We start from the raw sequence: 23,517 nt of genomic DNA on the forward strand, positions 1-23,517 counted from the left end.
TATCAGAGATTTCACATCACCTCAGTACAGTAACAGCGTGCGTTCTGTGTGTGTAGTACAGTGTCTGTCTGAACCTGAACAGGTAATGCTACACCTAGTTGCACATACCATACATACAAGCTTACAATGAATGCATTTTGGAGAAAAATGCAGATTGGGAGGTGGACTTGAATGTGTCCGATTGTGCTGAGCTCAGGTGTTAGACGCTGAATAGATTGCTGCAATAGGAATCCAATTTACTGGGCCATGTGTGACTTTTAATCTGCAGAGTTTTAACAGTCCAGGCACTGATCCTTGCTTGGATGTCTAGAAGCACACTCAAGGAATAGCTCCTCTGTCTAAGAGCCTTTTCTTAGGGCTGAGAACCAGCAGTCCAACTGCCTCTCCCCTGGGACCAATGCTGACCCCTCAGGGTGTCTTGTAGGTTAAACATACCTTCTCCCAGAACTTGAGCTATGTAAAAGTGGTGAGGAGTCCTGTGGCACCTTACAGACTAACTGAAGTGTTGGAGCATAAGCTTTCGTGGGCAAAGACCCACTTCATCAGATGCATCTGACAAAGTGGGTCTTTCCCCCGAAAGCTTATGCTCCAACACTTCAGTTAGTCTGTAAGGTGCCACAGGACTCCACCACTCTTGCAGATTCAGACTAACATGGCTACCCCTCTTATACTCAAGCTATGCAGGCATTCTAGGTTTACAACTCACTTTTTCAGGATAGTGATGGCCAACAGAGAGACCTAGAGTTGGCACAGGATTCCAAAGCACTGCTGCTCTTTAATAGCACAAGAAGCAGATCTGTATAAAATAATAAACACTCCTAGATGTGTTTCCTCTGTGTGTCAGGTTCTTCAGTACTCTTGAGTTCTCAATCCTTGAGCAGAGCTGTCTGGGATCCTTTCCCTCCAGCTTATGACTTCGCATCAGAAACACTAAGCTTTTCTAAATTGGCTAATTTTCTCTGACTTTGACTGGTCTGCAGTTAAATAGGATACCTTGCCACGAAAGCCTGCCCATCTCTGATGCTTTTCTGCCCAAAGCTTCCCATTTCTGTGTCTGAATTTCTCAAGTGTATATCCATCCCCCTACCAATAACTTTGTTTTGCTGCTTATGCTTTTACCCTCTTGACTTCACCAGCCCTTTGCAGATAAGGTAGAGTTTTTCCAACTTCAGCCAGCCTCCTTGGGAAAATGTACAGTCATTAAGATTAACAACTCTCCATTGTCCCTCATCTGCTAGTTACCTGCTACAGCCCATGTCAGCAAGGGTGGATACAACATCCACTTTGAGGTATTGCCTGATAGAGTAATCTTTTAGTAACATCATAGCATTCACCAGAATTCATAAGTTGTACAGACAAGTTACCAAAATTATCACAGGGGTAGTCCTAAATATTCTAAAGTAGCCACAAAATCATGGAGCTCATTCTCAGAGTCAAGTTCTGAAGTAAAAAAATTAATATTGAGGATGATAACACACACCTTGTCTGTCTAAATAGATGACGCTGTTTGGAGAGAAACTTCTATTTCAGTGAAGTGGATTGATGGAATGTACATTTTTATAAAGCCTTAATTCGTGATTACAATTGGATTAACCTAGTGGTTCCCAACTTTTTTTATACCGCAGACCAGCAAACCTATTCACAAACTTTGGTGGACCAGTAACATTCTGTTTGCTTATTGGTATATTCATCATGCAAATAATATTCAAATAAAATGTTTTTATTTGAACAGAGGCTGCTGGACTCAGTGCGAGCTGGGACCAAGCAATCCTGGCTCACGCTGCTCCGGGACGCTGTGCCTCTGCACTTTAAATGTCGTAAGAGCCCGGCAGCTCTTACGACATTTAAAATGCAGAGCTGCAGGGTGGGAGGCTCCCATCCTGGAGCTACCCCCACTGCGTCTCTGCAGAGCAATCCTTATTGACTAATTGTGTAACTGATACAAATTGTACTGACTACATCATTAGCCAGATAACCGCAGTTTAACATCCTTAGTCCCAGCAGCCAGCAGTTTGCGGCCCAGTGGTTGGGACCTGCTGTATGAATCCACTAACACTGATAATGTTGCAGTGCACTTTAAGGTAGTCTATTCCTGCCTTCTGCCTAAATATAAACTAAAACCCAGGAAATAGAGTTAAGGTAACATCCCTCTTCCCTTGTCTGCCCCCAACCTTAACTCTAACCTTGTGGAAATGGCATCAGGCACTGTGAATAAAGAAATTATGTGCTCAGCATACTTTCGCTTCCTTTCCAATTGGACAGTTGTACTATCTGTAATGTGCCATGTCCATTTAAATAAGTGGAGTACTGGAACGCTTCTTCTCATCCCTTCCATATTCTGAGTGCCCACCCAGATTTTGAACGTGCACTGGAATTTGCATGCTGCCATCCACGTTCCCTGACTTTTTTGTTCTACGGCTCCTCTAGTGAATACTGAGAGTGTGGCATGCTCAATTATCTTTGTGGAAAAATTAAAGTAAGTTCTCTCCTACAGTATTTTCTTGCAGTGAAGATGAAAGGGTTATTAACTCAAAATCTCTAGGAGATCTGAGTGTTTTGGTTAGGAAGAATGATTAAATTTAGGTCAAGTTTAACTAGCTTATATTTTTGACAGTCTAAGTATACCCTTGGATTTTAGGAAGTTTTTTTGGGGGAAATGACCCTTAAACAAAAGACTCTGCTAAACGTTAACTGTGAAAGTTCTCTCTCTCCTCATCATGTGATAAAGTAAATGAGCTCAATTCATTTCCTGTGTTCCGCTGGCAGAACGCTAGCCTGTTAGTAGTGTAAAGCCTTGTCTTGAAAGGATCATGGTAATGCAAGCTTACTTGCAATTCTCTGAGACCTTAGGGTAGCAAAGGGGAGCCCAAACAATGTATCAAAGGGCAAAGGCGGGGTGAGAGCACCTAGGAGATGCATTCAGTCAACACACATATGTGAGGGGGAGCATCTGCTGATGAATTCTGATGGAGCTCTACAGTAAAAGAAAACTGCCTTCCCCGATAGAAACCAAGGGCCGATGATAGATATACCATTGCCTGCCTCTTTCCGGGATGAATCATGTTCTTTGTATGCAGCTAACTGTACATGGGCAGGGACATGCAGATTGATTCATTCCTGAAAACACTATCTTGGTGGCCATATAGCTTTATCTAGTCACGTTTGGTTAAAATCTGTGACACTACTTATAGCTGAGCATTATTTTGCTTTACATGCTGCTGTCTTTGTCAAAGTGGAGCAATATGAAGGGAAATTAGCTCTAATAGAGTCACGCAGCTTAGCCTAAGCATAATTGGGGTAATATATCAGAGTTAAATTTCATTTTAACATACCTATTTTTAATTACTTGCATCTGTTTCTGTTTTCAGTTATGCAGTAGTTATTGAGCAGCTGCTCAGCAGATTGCTATGCTGAGCCACTTTAATTCCTGTAATTTGCTGGTATATTCCTTTTGTAATTCTCCCTCCCTTTGACTGCAATATTCTCTTTTCAAACTGTGTTAAAAGGGAAAGCATACAAAAACTTCCTCTCTGAGGCAGCTTGAGTCCAAAAACTTTCTCTCTGATGCAGTTTCAGTCCACTCCATGATCTGACTGCCAGGGGGTGCTGTATGATTAGTCAGAGCCTGATCTGATCTCCAAAGATAGAAAACATAGCTCCTTTACTCTCAATATTTTGGATTCCTAGCTTATTTCCAACTTGGATGCTGTATCTTGAATCTTTAACATACATGTTGCTGTAATGGTAGTCTCCGGAGAGAAACACTATGTTACCTACTTCAGTAGAGAGACAAATAATACTTATGAAGATTTGTATTAGTAATTATATGTATCAGTTACTGAAGAATTATATATATCAGTTACTGATTGACCTTTACCCCATTTGTGACAGTGATAGGAATTTGTATATTGTTGTTATCTGTTAAGCATATTTGAAAAAAAATCAACAAAATTCAGATTTTTAGATTGGGCCCCAGGGGAGGGGGAATTGTAAACCTTGTAGTTATATAATTTTTTATGCAATAACAAAAACTAGGATTTAAGCATAAATTCGGTCCTAGAAATATCAGACTATGTAAGAATATGTATAAATAGTACTGTTCTTAAGTGAGGAAAAGGTAGATTTGGCTATCTTTTGAAAATATTAACATTTTCTTGCTCTTTGTACCTTTTCTGTGGAGTCCTCGTCGTATTGGATAGCTCTAATATTGTGAGCTGTGGTATTAAGATTTGTCTTCTAAAATCTGAAATGCTAGATTCAATTTCCAAAATAATTAGTATATACGCAAAATATTGATCATCTTGTCTTTTTTTTATATATGTGAACCTCAGAATTTTACCCAAGGATAAGAAATGTATCAAGATATCTTACTCAATAAATATTCACCATGAAATAGAATTCCATCAAGTAACACTCCCAACTCTAATATGGGACTTGTGATTATTATCAGGGCTCGACAAACCGCTGATCTACTCGCCCGTGGCGAGTAGATTTCAGCCGGTCGCTCTGTGCGCCCCATTCACCGGTGCTTTGTGCATGCGCCGTGCCAGTGAGTAGCTCTCACCGGGGTTTGTCAAGCCATAATTATTATCACAAATTTAATCTGAAGAGTTTAACTTCTGTAGATACCTGAGCTTGCATTAATTATACATATGTCATCGTAATCACGAAGTCTGTTAAAGAACAAAGTACTGTTTAGTAGAATGTCTGTCATTTTTGTAAAGCTTTTATTCCAAAAACTCTGAAAAGTTATCAGAAACGTTTGCAAAATAGCATAGCTTAGCTAAAAAGCAAAACAAAACTATAGAATCTTAGGCAAATTGTATTATGGTTGAGTGTGTATCAGTAGTTTTGAGTGAATGTATTACAGGGATGTTGTATTTTTTCCCAAAACAACTGTTGAAGGAATTCTGAGATCAGATTACATTTAACTGAAAGCCAAAGGTGGTGATGAATGTATGATAAGATAGTTAACGTACCCATGAACCTTACCTCTGTCCTGCAGTGATGCATGCCATGATTATAAGCTGTTGTCGTGTTTGTGGTCCCCAATAGAGAAAACTGCCTCTTAGAGATAGATGAGCCCTATTCCCCTCTCCCCCCCCCCCCCCCCCCCTTGGCTGCTCATTGGTATTATTACCAGGCAGATTTAGGATGGTTTGGGTGTCCTTAATGTGCATTTCCTTAGATGTTTAATATAAACAAAAGAATGCAAAATAAAATTTAAAACATTTGTGTAATGTTTTGCTCTAAGTTGTTAAAGTGCTTCAGACTTTAATAAATTTTGGTTAGAAATTTCTTTAATGTGTGAAACTTTTAATTGAAGCCAAATACACTGAATTGATGATTGTCAAATAATGTTGTATCCTCCTTAAATTATATCTAGGGCTAAATTAATGGTATTCTCTGGCTTCTTATAATAGATTAGCCCTCTCTTATACATCCCTCCTCTTGTTGGACCAAGTTTTATTCTTCTGGATTAGTTCACTGCCTGGGGTAACCTTTGTCTGTGCTTTTTAGCTTCCTTGGATTCCTTTTCTAGTTGCGACAATTTCTTTAGTTGAACCATCTTAACAAATGCAATCCCACCTCTTGCACGTTTACTTCAAAAATCTGTGCAGCCTTAGTAACCCCTTCCCCGAACCTGACTTTCCCATCAGTAATTCCCATAGAAGGATTTTCTGGCTCTGACGTCAGAGATTCAGCCCTCCAGGGCTCGCCAGAAGATTCCCCTCTTGTCTGTTTGGGTTTCTGGAGCAATTCCTTTCAACTGGAACTGTAAGTGCAGTCCATTGGGAGCATTGCCCAGGCAGGATCCTCCATGTCCTGGAGCAATGTTTCTCAACCTTTTTTTATAAACCTTTATAAACCCCTTTACAAAACAAACAAACAAACAAAAAAATTGTAAGTACCCCCTCCTCAAAAAAATTGAATATCCCCAGTAGCTACAGTCTTCAGACACACATTTTTTTCTACCATTGCAACACATTTGTTTAAACAACTTAATTGTGTCCAGTGGGCAATGAAAGTTTTGGGTGTAAAAAGTACAAAAATACTAAAGCATGGGGAAACGTCACAAAAATTCAGTTTTCTCCAAATTTCAGTTGTGTTGACGTACCACCCCACCCCCCGACTTTTCTTGAGTACCCCTAACAATATTTGTGCCACTGGTTGAGAAACACTGTCCTGGAAGATGTTGCTGCCCTCTTTTATAAATGGCAGCTAAGTAAGATCTGCATCTTTCAGGTGCAAGGGGTGAGATAATCAGGCAGCCAGGCAAGCTCCGGGTCCCTGATCCTGAGGGAATGTTATCGCTTAGTCTATCATACTACTTTGTGTGGCTTTGAAGCAGCACAAAACAGCTGGAGCACTGGCCAGTTTTCAGACGGGGGCAGGGTTTGTAAACACGTGTATAACCCGCGGGTTATATACTCTAATTTATGGTAAATATGTGAGTGAACGTAGTAATATGTAATTAACTTAGTGAAGAGGCTACATAAGCTTATGGATAGCCTCAAACAAGCTCACATGGCATCTGTTTACATCTTAGCAGTCCAAAGCAATCACTCCAACAAGCCACTTAATGCTTTCACTTTCTTTTGTTTAGTATTGCTGCATGACTGCCAAAGAGGGAGATATTTAGGGCATCATAGCTTCCAGATGTGTTCAGTGACTTGTCTGCACTAGATATTTTATTCAAGGTTCTATCTGAAGTGTATCTCCTGTTGATTTAGTAAAAGATGTAGAATGTGTAGTACTGAAACTTCACGTAACATAATGTATATGTGAATTTTAGCTATTGCTGCTAATCATGTGGCAGGGAGTGAGACTTCTGAAGTGTAATAACGTACTTATCTAGTACTTGTTTGAATAACCCTTCATTAGTTAAATTCTTTTAAAATATTTTGTAGGATTTAGTTTAGCAGCTTTTAAAAGGAATAAAAGGAAGTTGGAGCTGGCAGAAAAGGTGGAAACAGATCTTATTCAGCTAAAGAAAAGAAGACAATCAAGTGAAAAGGTGAGTAGATGTTTTTGTAAAAATCTTGGTTTGTCACCCATACCACAAAGATAATTTATATTGCAAAACTTAAATTTTCATTTTGTAGATGAAGTGACCTGATATAGCATCACATACTCATCTTTGGCCATCTCATACATGTTAGTATCGGTATAATGTCATATAATTTAGATGATTTTCTGTGGTGATAGAATTTCTTGCTATTTACAGTTTCAAAAGAACTGTGAAAAAGATGCCTTTTTGTCTTTTTTTATTAAAAAGTGCAACATTAAAATATTTATAAGAGGAAATATAAGTGTGCATATGAGCAGATAAACATCTAATAAAACATTTTCTTCAGCTTGGGATCTATCATTGTTTCCCATTTTTAACGTTTCCTGCGAATACTGCTTTGTGGACCTGGAGGTGGTGAAATTTGAAATATCAGGTAGGTAAATGTGCATCAGTTCATGCATGTAGCATTGACCTGGCCCACGTTACTTATGCTCTTTAGTACAAAACTGCCATCATTTTGTCCTTCCTTTCTTCCCCCTACCTGCTAGTTTGAATTCAGAGCCTTTGATGTCACTTCAGCATCATGTCTCCCTGTTGCTTGATATTTAGGTGTACAGTAAGAGTATTAATTGTATAATTCACACCTGTGGGATTGGTCTCTCGTGAAGACTTTCAAATGGTACAGGTTGGCAGTCTTTCTGTAGCTTATGCCAAACATACGTCTTTTGGAAAGATATGACAGTTGTGAAACCAAAAGCTATTTTTAAAAGAACCCAACCATTTATCTGCATTTTATTTGAGGCTGATGCTTTTCTTGGACAGCTAGATCTCCAGACACTGCCTACTAGTCACGTACTCTCATCTAAAGTGCATGCTACAAAATGCTACAAAACTAGAATGCCAAGGTGAGTGAGGTAGTATCTTTTACTGGACCAACACAATTATAATAGTGTATATCAAAGTGGAATAACAATTTTACCCTTCTTCTGTATAGGTAGTGAAGAATCAGGCCTATTTCTTCTACATTGACAAATCATATCTTCCTTAGATAAAGGTATTAATTCTCACTCTTCAAAAAGCTGAGGCTGAGGACATAAGAATTAGAGGGGAAAAGTGGGTTATTCACTGATATCTGAACTTTGCCTGTTGCTTACAGGCTTGTGCACACTTCCCTGTTACAAAGGATGAAGGGGTCTCTGCATAGTATTGTCATTCATGTAATGTGGGGCAAGTCATTGCTTAGCACATGAGCTTACCAACCTGCAATTTGAAATTTCAGGGGTCATGTGGCAACAGTTATGGGGAGCACCCACAGACCAGTAGGGGTAGGTAGAGGAGGTAATCAAATATGAGAACTCTGGTTGCTGGTAAATTGAGTAATTTCACCGCTTCTCTAAATGTCAGTGAATTCAGTCCTTGTGAAAGAAACCAGATTGACAATGCTGAGGGCTGAAGTATGTAGAATGCAAATGGATGCAGGCCAGTGAGAGAGCTTATAATGTACATCAAACTTGATCTAAAGGAAACAACTTTAGGGTTAATAGGGATTTGTCAGTCCCTGGCCTCCCTTGTGCGTGATGAGGGATTATTTAAATACAAGGGATATGGGTTAATTGGATGTGGAAGTTCTGTAGCATACTCCAGAAAAATTACCCTGAGACCAGACCGAGTGTGACGGCGCGTTGGGGGTTCCCCGTCTCCTGCACCCCGAAATGGCACAAACAGACTTCACCAGCCGGTGGAATAGAGGAAGTTTATTGCCTCTCCAGGATACAGCACAGCACAGATGTAGTCTGGTCACAGAGCTGGGCTAGGATGCCTCAGGCCCCCTTGAGATGGGGGAGACTGGGCCCCTAAACTCCAGCCCCTTCTCCTAGGCTCTCCTCCATGCTCTCCCACAGTAACTAACTAAATTCCCTTGCAGCCCTGCCCCCCAGTCAGGGCAGCATTCCACCTTCCTTTGTTCCTCTCCATGGGGGGTGTCTGGCCACTGGTTCAACAAGTTTGGCATTACCTCTGCCTAGCGAGGTTTTCCCTGCTGGGTCTTGCTCCAGACAGCAGGGGTCACCACAGCCCAGCAAGTACCCCCACTACGTCACACCGAGTAACTCGTTTTAGGCCTGATTCTGTCAAAGATTTCCTTGGACTACAATGGGAATTGAATCAGTCCTTAGTGGATAGCTTGACTAGTCTCGTGAAGACCAGTTGACTTTCTGCTGCCTTAAGACACAACATTTTTCGCAGCCTTGATGCTTTCCCCAAAGGACTAGTTCACACATGTAAATGTCTTGTTTAGATAGTTTTACTCATTTAACACTTCATTTTGGAGCTCTATGCTCTTGTTGGGTGGATTTTTCAGAAGTATGAAGGAGAATAGAACTTGCGTAAGCAATAAAGTGAAATTCTAAAAATATAAGGATTGGAGCCTTCATGTGGCCCTTGCATATTACAAGATACAGCCTTAAAGAGCTTTTTTTCCCCCTCCCCTTAGCAAGGTTCCCCGAGGTGTCTTTCATCTGTGTGACAAATCTGTTCCATTCTCTATATGTATTGGGAGTGGGTTCTCACCTTTCCCTCCAGTGCTTGAAACTTTCACAAAGCTAAAGATGGACAGTGTGGTGAAAAGTCTATGCCATTCTTTCAGTATCTGTTGTTCTGGTGCATGGAAGGCTCAGATGTGAAAGCAGAGTCTACCCACTGAGGAATACAGAGGAAGAGGAAAAGAGGCAACTTCTGTAGCCTGTAGCTCAGGGGTGGGCAATAATTTTTGATGGGGGGAGGGCACTCCAAGAATTTGGAAAGTGGTTGAGGGCTGCACTCATGCAGGATATTAATGGAGGCATTCCAGGGTCTGGGATGAAGGTTGGATGCAGAAGGGAGATTGGGGGTAAGGGATTGGGGTACAGGAGGGAGAATGGGGTCTAGGAGGGAGTTTCAGTGAAGGAGGCAGTTGTGACCTAGCACGGGAGACTGGGGTGCAGGGTTTTGGGATGTGACCTAGGGTAGGAGGGGATTGATTGTGATCTGGGGCAGGAGCTTGGGGTGCCAGATCTGGGAGGGGGGATGGGTGCAGGAGGGTACAGAGTGTTTAGGTATGTGGGTGGGGGGGGGGGCAGAAAGTTGGGGAAGGGAGGGTCTGGGGTGTCAGAGGCAGGATCTAGCTAGAAGGTGCTTACCAGCAGAAACTTGAGGCAGACTGTCTGCTGCAGGCTGCTCACTGCTCCATATGGTTTTGCTCCGGGCATGAAAGGGAAGGGAGGGAGAAGGCTTCCTACACTGCCCCTGTTCCCAGCAAAAATTCTGGCTCCTATTGACCAGAAACTGAAAGATTGGCTAATGGGAGCTAAGAGATTTTGCTGGGTGGGGAAAGGGGGAACAGCATGAGAAGTCTCCCTCCCCAGTGGTCCAGAAAAGAGAACAGCTGGCTTTTTGAAGTGTGAGCTGTTCTCTGCCTAAGGGTTCCGGTGAGGTGACTGTGGACCGGATCCGGTGGTTTGATGGCTGGCAGCTTCTAGTTCACCCCTGCTATAGCTCCTAACCACTGGTAGAAATAGCTGTGGAGTAAACACTGCTTGGTGCCCATTCCCTAGCGCACTCACACACGTTTCTGGACTGAGAAATTGACAGCAAACGTGACAGGGAAGAAATATGCCCCTTTAAAATGACTTTGTTAGTGTCTGAAAGTAGTGTTTTCCTGGTTATAAACCCATGGAACATCCTCATTGCAAAAAACCCTGACTTGATATGCAAATTCGCACATACTATACAAAATAGTTCTGACCCTTCTAAAGGGCTCTCTCTATCTAGGTGCCATTTGTTCACAGGCTGATGGATTCACTTAATGAAGAGTGCTCTTTCCAAGATTTAAACACTGAAACATATGGCAATCTTAGGATTTAGTCATTGACAAAATTCTCCAACTTTAGTTGGTGCAGGTGCTGGTCTTTGATTTAAGCTGTGGTATATACAAGTCCAGCTATCACAACACCAAGTTAGAACTGTGCTGAGAATAATGAAAATGACTATGGTATACTAGGTGGAGCTGTGAATCTTGTCTTTGGCTTTAATCTCAATATTAACATTCACTGCAGTCTGGGGAAGAGACCTTTCTATACCTCATTTGTCTTGTGTACAATACATGTTTATTCTTACCCAGGTTTGTAAAATGCATTGGTTTCTACCCACTATTAATGTCAGGTGCTTTTTTTTTAGTGGCTAATATTAAACTACTTTAAATTAAATAGCCAACACATCAACTTAATTCTTGTGACTTACCATAGCCATGTTTTTCAGACTGTAGTAGATACGAAAGCATTCTAGGTCTTCCTCTAGCTAGCAAAGTTTCTGGATAAGTCACTGCTGATTTGCTGTAAGTTGCTTGTTTTCTGACTAGTGGAATGGGTCTCATTTTTCAAGTTATATGTCAGTCATAATAGGTGCTTATACAGAAGTGCTATTTGAAATAATTTGTTCAACACTTTAGCATTTCTTGACAAAGTGCTTCAAAACTCTTTAATGTTATATGAACCATTCTGAAGATGTTGGACTATGGAAATAATTCCAACACCATCCTTTATTTGTCTGTAATTCTGTTAAATGTGCTAATTTGGTCACTTATCTTTTATTACATAAGAATTGTAGGTGATCTTTGGTTCACAAGCCCCAAGAAGAGTTCTTTTAGCAAATAAGAAATGTTTGTTCTAGTAAAGGTTTACAGCAAAGAACCACCATGTAGTTTTTTAGTAGAATTATTTACAAAACATAATAAGAAACTTCAAAGCATTTTGTTCAAACTTCATAAACTCTGTTTTCAAACTTCAGAGTATTCCTCCATAGTGCTGAGTAGTAATTGTATATAATAACAAGACAAATCCACTGACTGGATTAGTTTTGCTATCGAACAGCAGTATGTCAAAACATAGAATGATACCTTCAGTGTGCAGAGACATCCACACAGATCGCTAGTGCGTTTGCTGTAGACTGACTGTTTAGACAAGCCCCACATGAAACACTAGGAATATTTTGTTGATTTTTCACATTTCTGTAACTTAGTTAAAAGTTCTATTCTCTGTTATTTTTTTAGCATTTCTTTATAGGAGTTTTTAATTTAAAGTTAAAAATCTGTTTAACTTCACTATATTTAGGGACTGAAGAAACTAGGAATTGACTTAAAATGTATCTCCACATCTTTGAGATTATATGTGTATGCAAATTATAAGATGATACAGAGTTTGAGAAATTATATTCCTTTGCATGAGAGCTAATCTTAAATGTGTTCATAAATGGAGCTGTTTCTGTTGAAGTGGACTAGTTGATTTATTGCCCAGGGCATGGAGTACTGGCTGATTGGCCAACTGTCAGGGTTTATGGGACAAAAAATTATCAGGAATAAATGTTTACTTTTGTTCCCCCTTTTAACTCATGTGCCCTCTGGCTCTTCGTTCTGGACACCGAGGCTATATAAGGGTTCCTCCACTGAGCTGCCCTCGGTGCTCTTGAGACCTAATCCTAGCATGTCTGCCTTGAGCGTATGTTAGTTTTTCTATTTTTCTGTATTGGTTGAGATAAAATAGTAAAATAACCAATGAGCGAATTGGGGTTTTCTTTCCCTTCTCTCTTGTCCTTTTGTGACAAGGCTTGCCTGGCTCACCAGCCTTCAAATGCTGCCTCTTCTCCCAAGATGCTGTACCTTGAATGACAACTCTGAATATGTCTATTGGAAAATTCCTACATCTCCCAAGAGTGCAGCTTCTCTGTGGCCCTCAAATCCAGGACAAGGAAGAACAGGGAGTTAAACTCAGACAGTAAATGCTGAAAGACTCATTTTACCATCCCTATACATTCACCTACAGATAAGAAAAGGATTAGGAAATCATGGGCAGTCCAGAGTTCTAGTCCTGCAGAGTGTGCTGGGTTTCATAGATCCTCTGAAAATGCCCCCATCTCCTGGAAAAGGGATAGATTTCAAAGAAAGATGACTGCCCAGCTGCCCTTCATAACTACCTACTCATCTTCAAAGGAACATCAGGCAAAGCATGTGATAGAATCAGTCTTCCACAACTCAGGCGAGTGCTGTAACCAAGAAGCAGTTTTAATTATGTTAAGAAATTTCATTTCTGCAGCCTACCCTGGGGTGATGTGTACCCAGATAATATGGGGATAGTTGACATTCCTTGTTATTACTGGATTTTCTGTTTTGTGTGGCCTCTATAATGTCCCTGAGTTTCATCATCTTCATCGTGGTCAGGTACTTGAAAGTATTTTCCTACTGTTTATACCTTTATTAGTCAAGCACAGAATATGTGTCCACATGATTCTGTGATGATCCTGGCTTTTGACAGTCACCATGAGCATAGGGTTATGTTGCTGACTGTCTTGACTAATAACCATTGATAGGCCTATCTACTATGTACTTATGTAGATCATTTTTTAATCCAGTTATACTTTTAGCCATCACAACATCCCATGAGAGTGAATTCCACAAGTTAATGTGTATTTATGTGGAAAAGTATATTCTCTTGTTTGTATTAAACCTGCTGCTTATTAATTTCATTGAATGACCCTGGTTTTTGTACCACGTGAAAGGGTAAATTACAGTAAAGTCATTCTTGAACTACAGCTGAATCATTTTGGCCAAAACCTTCCAGAAAAATTCGGTGCAAAGAAATCACTTAGCATGTGATTGGAAATGATGTTTTTCTTGTAAATTGCTTTAGTTTAAGTTCATTATTTTGGAGTTCACTTATGCAGTCTCATGGTGACTGTCTGTTGGTGGGTTACTTAAGCTTTGACATAACTGAAACATATATAGCACTCCTTTTACATGAAAATTCTTTGTTTCTTTAGCTGTATTTTGTGAAAGATAGAAGGTCATAAAATTGTATTATTTTCCCATAGAGACAAAGTATTGTAATATGGTTGAATATTCAGCTCTGTTTGGGATCAAGGTTGCTTTGTAGTCTTGTGGTGTTGCTTTCTGGTGGGATAGTGGAGAATTGTTTCCTGTGTCTGGAGTTAATGCAAGTACAGAAGAAGTTGAATTCCAGAGAGACATAGTTCTTTTTTATACTTGTTAATTGATGTGGTTAAATAGCAATTCAATTTGGTTTCCTTCCAATTTGTAACAAAATTAAGCTTCAAAAGCTCAAAAGGTAATGTGACTTGAGTTTTCGTTCTCTAGTCAACTTTACTATAAAGCACCCAGATAGAGACGTACAATTGCTAGCACTAAGCTGTGACATTCAGTAGTAAATATACATAGTTGGAACATTAATAATAAATTAAAGGTTTTTTTTATTCCTCTTTGACTTAAAATTTAGTTTCCTAAGAAAAGGCACTAGAAACTTGGAACCTGATGTGTATCATATGAGTCATTTCACTTAGTTACTGGAATAATAGCCATAAGGTGTCATTTTTATATCCATCATTTAAGTTAGTAAACTATTTACATACTAAAAATTGAAGAATTCTAATTCTTCATCGAGGAGTGTCCCTGTGGATACTCAACGTTATGTGTCTGTGTGTCCCGGACCTCTCATCAGAGATTTGTGATAGTCGTGCCTTTGGTAGCCTATGCATGCAGGACAGTCGGCATGTGCTGTTCAGAGCCACTGTCCCACATGCATAGCCAACAATCTCCTCAGTTTCTGCAGGCCATCCTGGTCTCTTGGCCATGCCTGGTTCCCAGGCTTAAAACACTGTCAGACATGCAGACTCTCCATCCCGGCCCCTGACGGACATTTCCAGTGTGTCTGTTGTTTAGGGGAGGATGCTTCAACTGCCTTACTAAGGAATGACCCCATAATCGGCATTTGCAAAGCAGCTATCTAGGCATCTGCCCACACCTTCACTAAGCACTGTGTGTTGGAGACCCACTCAGCCTCTGATGAACAATTCTGACAAATGGTGGTGTCCACACAAACTGTGAAGTCCCCTCCTCCTTGCACAAACACTGCTCCCTAGTCCCCTAAAGTGGCACACCCACAGGGACACTCCTCAAAGAAGAAGGGACGGTTGCTCACCTGTGCATTAACAGGTTATTTGAGATGGTTGTGTTTGGTGCTAATTTTGGGTACTGGTTCAGAAATAATAATGTGAGTGGTTAACCAGTTACCGGGTAAGCATCACTCTTACCAGGTAACAGTTAACTGGTTCCCTGGGAGCAGTCCCCCACCTGTGCCTGCCAAGGGCAGAAGGCTGCTCCGGCCCCATTGAGCTACCAGTCCATGGGCAGCTAGTAGCCCTGTGGGCTGGAACAGTTCCCTGCCTTAGTTGGTTAACTAGTTAAAAGATAGGTTATGCTAATGTTTAACCAGTTAACTGATTAATCAGCATTTTACATCCTTAGCGTGTGGAAGAAAGAAGCTGCTTGTTACTGGGTAGAAGAAGCATGAGATTCCGTTTTTTTCTCTCCAGAATACCAGCTGCGGGGGGCGAGCTGTACTATACCACCTTGAACTGGTGTTGAGTTCATATCACAGTGGCATGTGAAAATTGATGCAAACAAAAATACATAACTAAAGCACTAGGTATCATACCTATTTTCTGTAGGAGAGGTAAAAATTAACAGAATAAGCCATAATGTATTTTGATCCCTCAGAATGAACTTTTAAATTAGTTGGCTTTTGGAACTGGGATCACTGAAGAGATTGATAATAGGGTAACAGCAGCAGCATTGGGTGATAGGGTAACAATCCTGCAGACCTACACATAGGTAACTTTACTGACATGGAAAAAACCATCAAAAGGTCTGGTAGCACTTTATAAACGAAAGTGCTACCAGACCATTTGTTGGTTTTTTCTGTAACAGACTAACTTGGATACCCCCTGAAGTTTACTGACATGAGCCGCTTAATTGAATTCATTGGGACTGTTCACCAAAGTGATTGTGTGCAGGATTGTGCTTTTATATCAACTTAAACTATGCCATGGAGCTGATGACACAAAATAGCTGTAAATGAGTTAATAGAAGAAATTAGCATAATTCCTGAAACTGTTTGTGAATTTGTGAAGTTCTCCAAATAGTTTTGAGGAAAACAAAAAAATCAACACAATTGGTAATGTTGAATTTAAATTTCATTTTGGCACTGTCAAAACATTTTTGTGCTAGAATAATAAAATGAGCTGGTGAGAGTGACACCCTTTTAATAACTATTAGCACTGTGGCTCACGAGTCAGTCTCCCTTTTTCTTTGATGCAGTGACTATTCACTGTAAATTGACAGCATTACAGACCAGGTACACTGTGGACTGCAGTAAAGGAAGATTTTTTTTGTTGGACCACCTGCTAGTCATCAAATTTTGAGCATTGCTTTTGCATACGTCTAAAGAAATATAGTTTAATTTTAGCTTTGTTAGTGTACTGTTTTTAGTAGTTGCTTCTATTTGTATGTCTTGCAGGAAAATGACTCAGGAACACTGGATACAGTTGGTGCAGTCGTTGTTGACCAAGAAGGAAACGTTGCTGCTGCTGTCTCCAGTGGAGGCTTAGCTTTGAAGCATCCTGGAAGAGTTGGTCAGGTAATTGTGCATTTTCAACTGGGGACAAATACTTAGTGTTACCAGAGAATGGTTTACATATTTAATAAACTTTGTTGTAAACTAGACAAGAACCAGGCGATAGTGAGTTGATGCCTACCATTCAAATCTGTAGATCTGGACTCAGTTCTTGATTACTTTGCATGGGGAAATTAATTTTGTATTAAACCTTTATCAGTGTTGTAAAACAGCTTCTAATTTGGCATGATTACTGGTTATTACATATGACTGAAATAGTAGAAGTGTTGCAACTCACAGCTGACATGCTTTGGCAGAGAAAGCTAGAGCCTGTTCTTGGTATCCGTAGCTTTTACCAGTGCTGTTAGTATCTCACTTTTGACACTCATTAAATACCCCACAAAGCTTAAAAGAAAAAGTGCCACTCTCATACCTTTTAGATCAATTTACTATTTCTATAAGTTTTGCTCAGTATGTGAGAATGATGTGTCCACATTCAGATTCTATGATACTCTTTTGTTGTGCTAGTATCTTTTGAGGGCGGTGATGAAGATATGATACAATAAGAAAACACACACGAGAGATAGGCCTCCTAACAGCATGGACTAACAATCTGGAGAAGTGTCAAGTACGCTCTACTGTTTACATACAACTGATTAGTCAACTATTTGGTATTATTCCATGGATAACCCTCCTTTGGGCTGACTTAAGATTCTTTAACTATAGCATTTTTAAAATGTTCTTAAATGGGGTTCTTTAAAATGTGTAGCTAAAATAATTTATGCTTTTTTATGTTTTAAACATAAAATGCATGCTTTAAACATAAAGTATATGTTTTGAAGAACCCTTAAAAGCATAATAATGGTGGACTACAGTCCAGCACTATTATGTTTCACTCTGTGGTAATAGGGACCATTCCAGCTCCTGTTGAAATGAATGGAGTTTTTGCCATTGCAGCAGGATTAAGCCCTTCATGCCTTCCTAGGGAGATAAGAGCACCTTCAAGGTACTGCTCTTCAGGACTGAGTGACTGTTGGTGGCTGTAGCAAAATGTACCAGAATAGCTATTTTTAATCTTATTCCTTTATCCTATGTAATAATTTGCCTTTCTTCCAAAAATGAAGTATTTGAATTTATAAAAGATCCGTTTATCTTCACAGGCAGCTCTTTATGGATGTGGCTGCTGGGCTGAAAATATTGGAGTTCATAACCCTTATTCCACAGCTGTGAGTACTTCAGGTATTTGCTACTTTTGTAAATATTTTGAACAGTTGTTCAACTTTCTTTTAATTAAAAATTCAAAGCAAGTTATTTAATTTATAGAGAATTAAAATTTTCAGGCTCGTGTGGTAGCATTACCAGAGAGTGTGTTCTTCATTCTTCAAGTCTGTGAATTTAGGGTCATTGACTACTAAAAAGCCTTCATAAACATGTTTGTGCAATTGAATGATAAAAAGTTAAACTTTTCTCAGACAAACTTATTCAGAGTCTGTATTCGTTATCTTTAAATCAGGAGAGAGGAACTTTTTTTGGGTTGGGGACCACTGAACCACAGAAAAACCAGTTGGGAGCCACACAGTGAAAAGTGCAAAAAAACCCCAACACCCCAAAAACATCATAGCCCTCACTGACCTGGCCCCCAACTGAGAAGGAAAAAACCCTCATAGATATGGCCCCAAAGTAAGAAGGAGGGGAAAAAGACACTCTCCTCCCTCCCCTAGAGCTCCAGACCCACTGGGATTGAGGAGGCACCAAGGCTTAGGGCTTCCTCCCAAGGCTGGATTAACTCTTCTGGGGTCCGGGGTAGTGGATTTTGTGGGTTCTCCCAAGCTTTGGGGTAGGGCCAAAAATGAGGGGGTTCAGTGTGTGGCAGGAGGCTACCTGGAAGTGGAATGGGTGTAGGGATGCGGGGTCTGGACAGGAAGAAGGGTGTAGGAGTGGGCTGGGTGAGGGTGCATTTACCTGGTGCAGTTCCCAAGGGGGCACATATGGTTCGGTAGGGCTCTGCATGCTGCAGGGAAGTACTCCTTGCAGGCTCCACTTCCTTTGGAGCACAGAGCCAGCTTGCGCCACTGCAGGGAAAAAAGGGACACAAGCCCTGAGCCTCACAGGGTAGATTCAGCCCAGCTTAAACAATCCATTTGTGGCTGCTCACCCTCTTATCTGTATTAAGATCCATCAGTAATAATTTGTTGCACCATCTTGGTGGTCAACCTTTCATGTAGTTTCTTTCCTTGTTATTGATGTGTTTCAACTTAGGCTTCCTACATGGATTTTGATATGTTTTTCATGCAGATCATCTCTCAGTAATATTTCACTAAATTTAGTATTGCCAATTCCCCTTCTAGTGTGGAGCTATACGATTCAAATCAGCTACACGACATGACAACTCTTAGGAATGTCTTGTCCAATGCTAATATAATTCCTGTTTGAGTATCCTTCTTCATCTTGGTGTACATATTGATAAAACATGAAATAGAAAACTTTTTAAACCAACAGTTCTTATTTACTGCTGCTATGTGGCCAAGAGAAATGTAGTGTTTTCCAATCCAGTTAATTTTTCAGTTTCAAAATAGTGGGAGGAAACTTAATGTTATGTAGCTGATTTGAAGTTAGGAGAAATATTCACTCGTAAATACTTACCATAGATCCTTCTATCTAATTTTGGATTTAATATAATTGTATAGATTAGTATACCTATGAATTAATTACGTTAAGTGTATGCCATATACAGTATTGTACTGGGTTGGTAACTATTAGTATTACATCGTGTTCATAAGGCACAACAGTAAGTTCAATTTTATTCATTTTAATTTGCTCTGATCACGTATATTTTGAACCAGGGAATAAATAAAGAGAGTAAACAACATTGCAAACAGAGGAAAGTCTTATTTGGTTTCTCTTAATAATTGTCATTCTTAGGCATATACCCACATTCACTCCTGTTTTATCTAAGGGAGAATCATATTTATCCATTTTTTTTTCATATTGACTCCAAAACCCATTTCCAACAGTATTGCTTTTTAGGAAAGGCTACTCTACTTTATCAAATGTAATTTCTGTGCTTAAGAACATCATAGGCCTTTGGGGTTTTTTTTATTCTGTGTATTATTAAATAATCCTAATGTTTTAATATTATTCAGTTGTTTATTGCATGTGGAATCCATTTAACCAATTTGTATTAACTGAGGAAGGACCGTTTCTATCCTGGCAAGAAACTTTGAAAATATGTTCATGTCTATATTAAGAAGCAAGATTAGCTTTAAGGAGCCATAGCAGCTTGTCTTTTGGTAGCTTTAGTATTATGATATCTGCCCTTTTCATTATATTGGGAATTTCGTTACTCTCTGCAAAAATTGTTGTGTGTGGTTTGTCTACAGAATGTGATTTTACCTGATAAAACTCTGGTGCAAATTTGCCTGGTCCCAAGGATCAGTGTTGGCATTAATTTACTCAAATTTGTAGTTTTCTGTCTCTCTTTCAGTCTTTCCAATCTGTTAACTGTTGCTGAGTTAACTCTGGCATGCTAACCTCTCTAATATATATTCTATAATTTTTCTCATGTACTTGTCATAGCTGAAGGCATAAAGAACTGTAGAACTTCTGGAGTTCTTCCTCAGTTTCTCAGGCCTTAAAACTTACTATTCTTTTGGCATTTTCTTTATTTTTATTTTTTTTTAGTTGGTAAACAGTAAGACTTAGGCCCTAAAATCCTGGTAGGGGAATAGATCAGAGCCCAAATCCCACTGTGATTCAAAGTGTCAGTTTGCAGTCTGGATATAGCTCAAGCTGAAGGCTCAAATCAGAAGGTGTGCACAGTACAGTATGGACATGTTAACAAAGCTGTGATACTGGGTCCAGCAATTGTAAGACCAGGTTTACAAAGTAGTGTATATGCTCAAATACCAAGTCCATGAGCCCAGGTCCCACAGGCCTGAGTTCATAGTGCAGTGTAGATGTACCCCGAATCTCATATACAACCTCAGTCATTGATGTTATCCTCCTATATTTTGGCTATGATATCTTTGAATCTCTGCTAACGAAGGTAAAGCCAGGTTGTTATTAATCTTGGGCTGTGTCTACATTGGCATCCCTTTCCGGAAAAGGGATGCTAATGAGACACTTCGGAATTGCAAATCCACGGGGGATTTCAATATCCCCCGCAGCATTTGCATTTACATGGCTGCCGCTTTTTTCCGGCTCGGGGTTTTTGCCGGAGAAAAGCGCCAGTGTAGACGCGATTCTCCGGAAAATAAGCCCTTTTCCAAAGGATCCCTTATTCCTACTTGAAAGTAGGAAAAAATCGGCAGCCATGTAAATGCAAATGCCGTGGGGGATATTTAAATCCCCTGCGGATTTGCAATTCCGAAGTGTCTCATTAGCATCCCTTTTCCGGAAAGGGATGCCAATGTAGAGACAGCCCTGGTGTATTAAATTTCCTCTCTTTTTGACATATTAAGAACTTATAGGTTTTTACTAGCTGATCTATTCTTTAATGGATGTAGTGTTATGTTGGAGTCTCCTCCAATTACAGTTTTGCCTTTGATGGGATTTTGGGGTGTAATTTGGAAATAGGGCAGACAGCATAATCTCATAACTCGATGCACCTAATGATGTACATATTTTGGCAGAGCAATGGGCTTCAGCAGATCATGACCTTTCATATATGTTGCAAGACATACTGTGTTTGAAACATACCATAATTACATCATGACAGCAGTGAATGTGGAGATTCCAGAGTATTGCTATGAGATACTGTCATGTGGTTCGATTTATTTTAGATCCAAGGGAAACCAGTACACTCCAGGGCTACTTAACCACTTTCTTATTTATTACAAGCGTTAAGCAGTTAATTCAGTTGTTTGAGTTTTACAAGCATTAAAAACAATTACTATACAATTGAAACCTTAAATACTATAGATTCTGAAGCAATTAATAAAGCGTGAAGCAATGCAAAAGCAATTAATAAAAGATCTACTATATATAGTAATAAAGCCTAATTCACTTACATTTCACCTCCTACAGTGCCAGGCAGAAGGTCGTGGTTCCGTTTCTTCCTACGCACTAGAACTCCACGGACTGGGCCATCGGTGTGAAGGGCCTAATTACTGAGCAGGACGTGTGGGTCAATCCTGCCCATTCCCTCCCATTGACAGTTCTTACTAAACCCAATTTATATCAAAGTGAGACTTGGTCGTTCTAATAATATTTACCAATTGATTACTTATTGTGTAATACGTAAAATACTCAAAAAGCCCAAATCCCCTATTTGGGGGTACATCCTGTTACCAGGATGTTACCTAAACTATGTGCGTAGTTGACAGTTTCATGACTGCATCTGTATTTTTTTGCATATCAGAAACAGAAGTACTAGTAGAAGACCACTTGTCCTGTTTTTTCTTGATGTGGTCTCGTGCACCATGCTTAATCTGCATTGTTATACAAAACAAAACCTTGCCTGCGTGCTTTGGTGCACCAGACTTGAAACAGGCCAGAAATCCACACTTTGGACAAGGCAAACATCACCATTTATTGCCAAGGCAGAGTAGTCCAGGCTCCCCCACAAATGCAGAGCGCCAATTTTTCCGTGTTGGCTTGTGCTGGTACACGTTGAATCTCTCTAGTCTTGCACCCTCGGGACCTGACCGGTGGTGAACCAGAGATTTGCTAGACCATGGGAGGTCAGTCTTGTCTAGCAGCATTACCAGTACTCCACTGCTGGACTAGAAAGGTTCACTTCTGTAGACTTCTTTCTTCATCTGGGAAATCAAGTGATCTATTGAACTACATAAATAGATTAAATGTGGTCTCTTTTGTTAAAAGTCAGCAGCATTTAACATCTGTTCTGTTCCTTTCCACTATTATTTTCTAATTCATGCTATTTATGAGAACTCAGGATCTCCTTTCTTCTTCCAAGGGTGTGCTGGTTTGCTGCTGGTGAGGGGAGTTTATTTACAAGCTTGGTCCATTGTAAGTGCATATATTATAACATGTCATTAGAAGAGTGATTGAATGTTTGATAATCATTGGAAAAAGATCAGTTATCATGGGTAAAGTACAACTCAAGATTATATAACTCTTAATTTCCAACACAAAGAGAGAGCAGGATTTCCACTATATTATTAACTTTGCTCATTGAATACTATGAGCCAAAGTCTTAATATACTCACTAATTGTACTGTAGCCAAATGAAGTGATTTTGTGCTGTATAACCCAGTTTCTGTTTAACTTTCCCTTCATAACTGTATATCATCGGTAGAATGATTCCTTAACGCATATTCCAGTTTTGTTTTATATTTGGTACAGGAAGTCCCCGAGTTACGCGGATCCGACTTATGTCGGATCCGCAGTTACGAACGGGGCACTTCCTCTCCCTGGTCTAGAGCAGACCAGGGAGAGGAAGCAAAGCGGCGGCGGAACGCGGGGCCAGCTGACAGCCCAGACGTCTGGGCTGTCAGCTGGCCGCGCGCTCCGCTCTGCTCCCCCCCCACTCTGCAGACCAGGGGGAGGGGGAGCAGAGCGGAGCAGAGCAGAGCGGCGGAACGCGCGGCCAGCTGACAGCCCAGACGCGTCTGGGCTGTCAGCTGGCCGCGCGTTCTGCCGCTCTGCTCCGCTCTGCTCCCCCTCCCCCTGGTCTGCAAACCATGGGAGGGGGGAGGAAGCAGAGCGGATCACGCGGCCAGCTGACAGCCCAGATGCGTCTGGGCTGTCAGCTGGCCGCGCGTTCCTCCGCTCTGCTCTACTCTGCTCCCCCTCCCCTTGGTCTGCAGACCTGGGGGACGGGGAGCAGAGCAGAGCAAAGCCGCGGAGCCCGAGGGCAGCAGGATAGCCACGGCTGTCCCGCTGCCCGCGTGTTCCGCCGCTTTGCTCCCCGTCCCCCTGGTCTGCAGACCAGGGGGACGGGGAGCAAAGCAGAGCAAAGCCACGGAGCCCGAGGGCAGCAGGATAGCCACGGCGCGTCTGGGCTGTCCCGCTGCCCCCGTGCTCCGCGGCTTTGCTCCGGACGCCTGT

General features: G+C 40.7%; 1 protein-coding gene across 7 annotated transcripts in view; it reads left to right on the top strand.

Annotated features, from left to right (window-relative positions):
* The window catches only part of TASP1 (taspase 1), a 153,471-nt gene that overhangs the window by 43,642 nt on the left and 86,312 nt on the right, over positions 1-23,517 (top strand). For all 7 annotated transcript variants that reach the window (XM_075925645.1, XM_075925647.1, XM_075925649.1 and 4 more), the window contains 3 exons: positions 6,912-7,018; positions 16,411-16,530; positions 17,667-17,745. In XM_075925645.1, coding sequence (XP_075781760.1) covers positions 6,912-7,018; positions 16,411-16,530; positions 17,667-17,745 — 306 coding nt within the window. The remainder of the gene's footprint in view (positions 1-6,911; positions 7,019-16,410; positions 16,531-17,666; positions 17,746-23,517) is intronic.

Source organism: Pelodiscus sinensis, chromosome 3 (genome assembly GCF_049634645.1).
Source record: "Pelodiscus sinensis isolate JC-2024 chromosome 3, ASM4963464v1, whole genome shotgun sequence".
Taxonomy (NCBI): Eukaryota; Metazoa; Chordata; order Testudines; family Trionychidae; genus Pelodiscus; species Pelodiscus sinensis.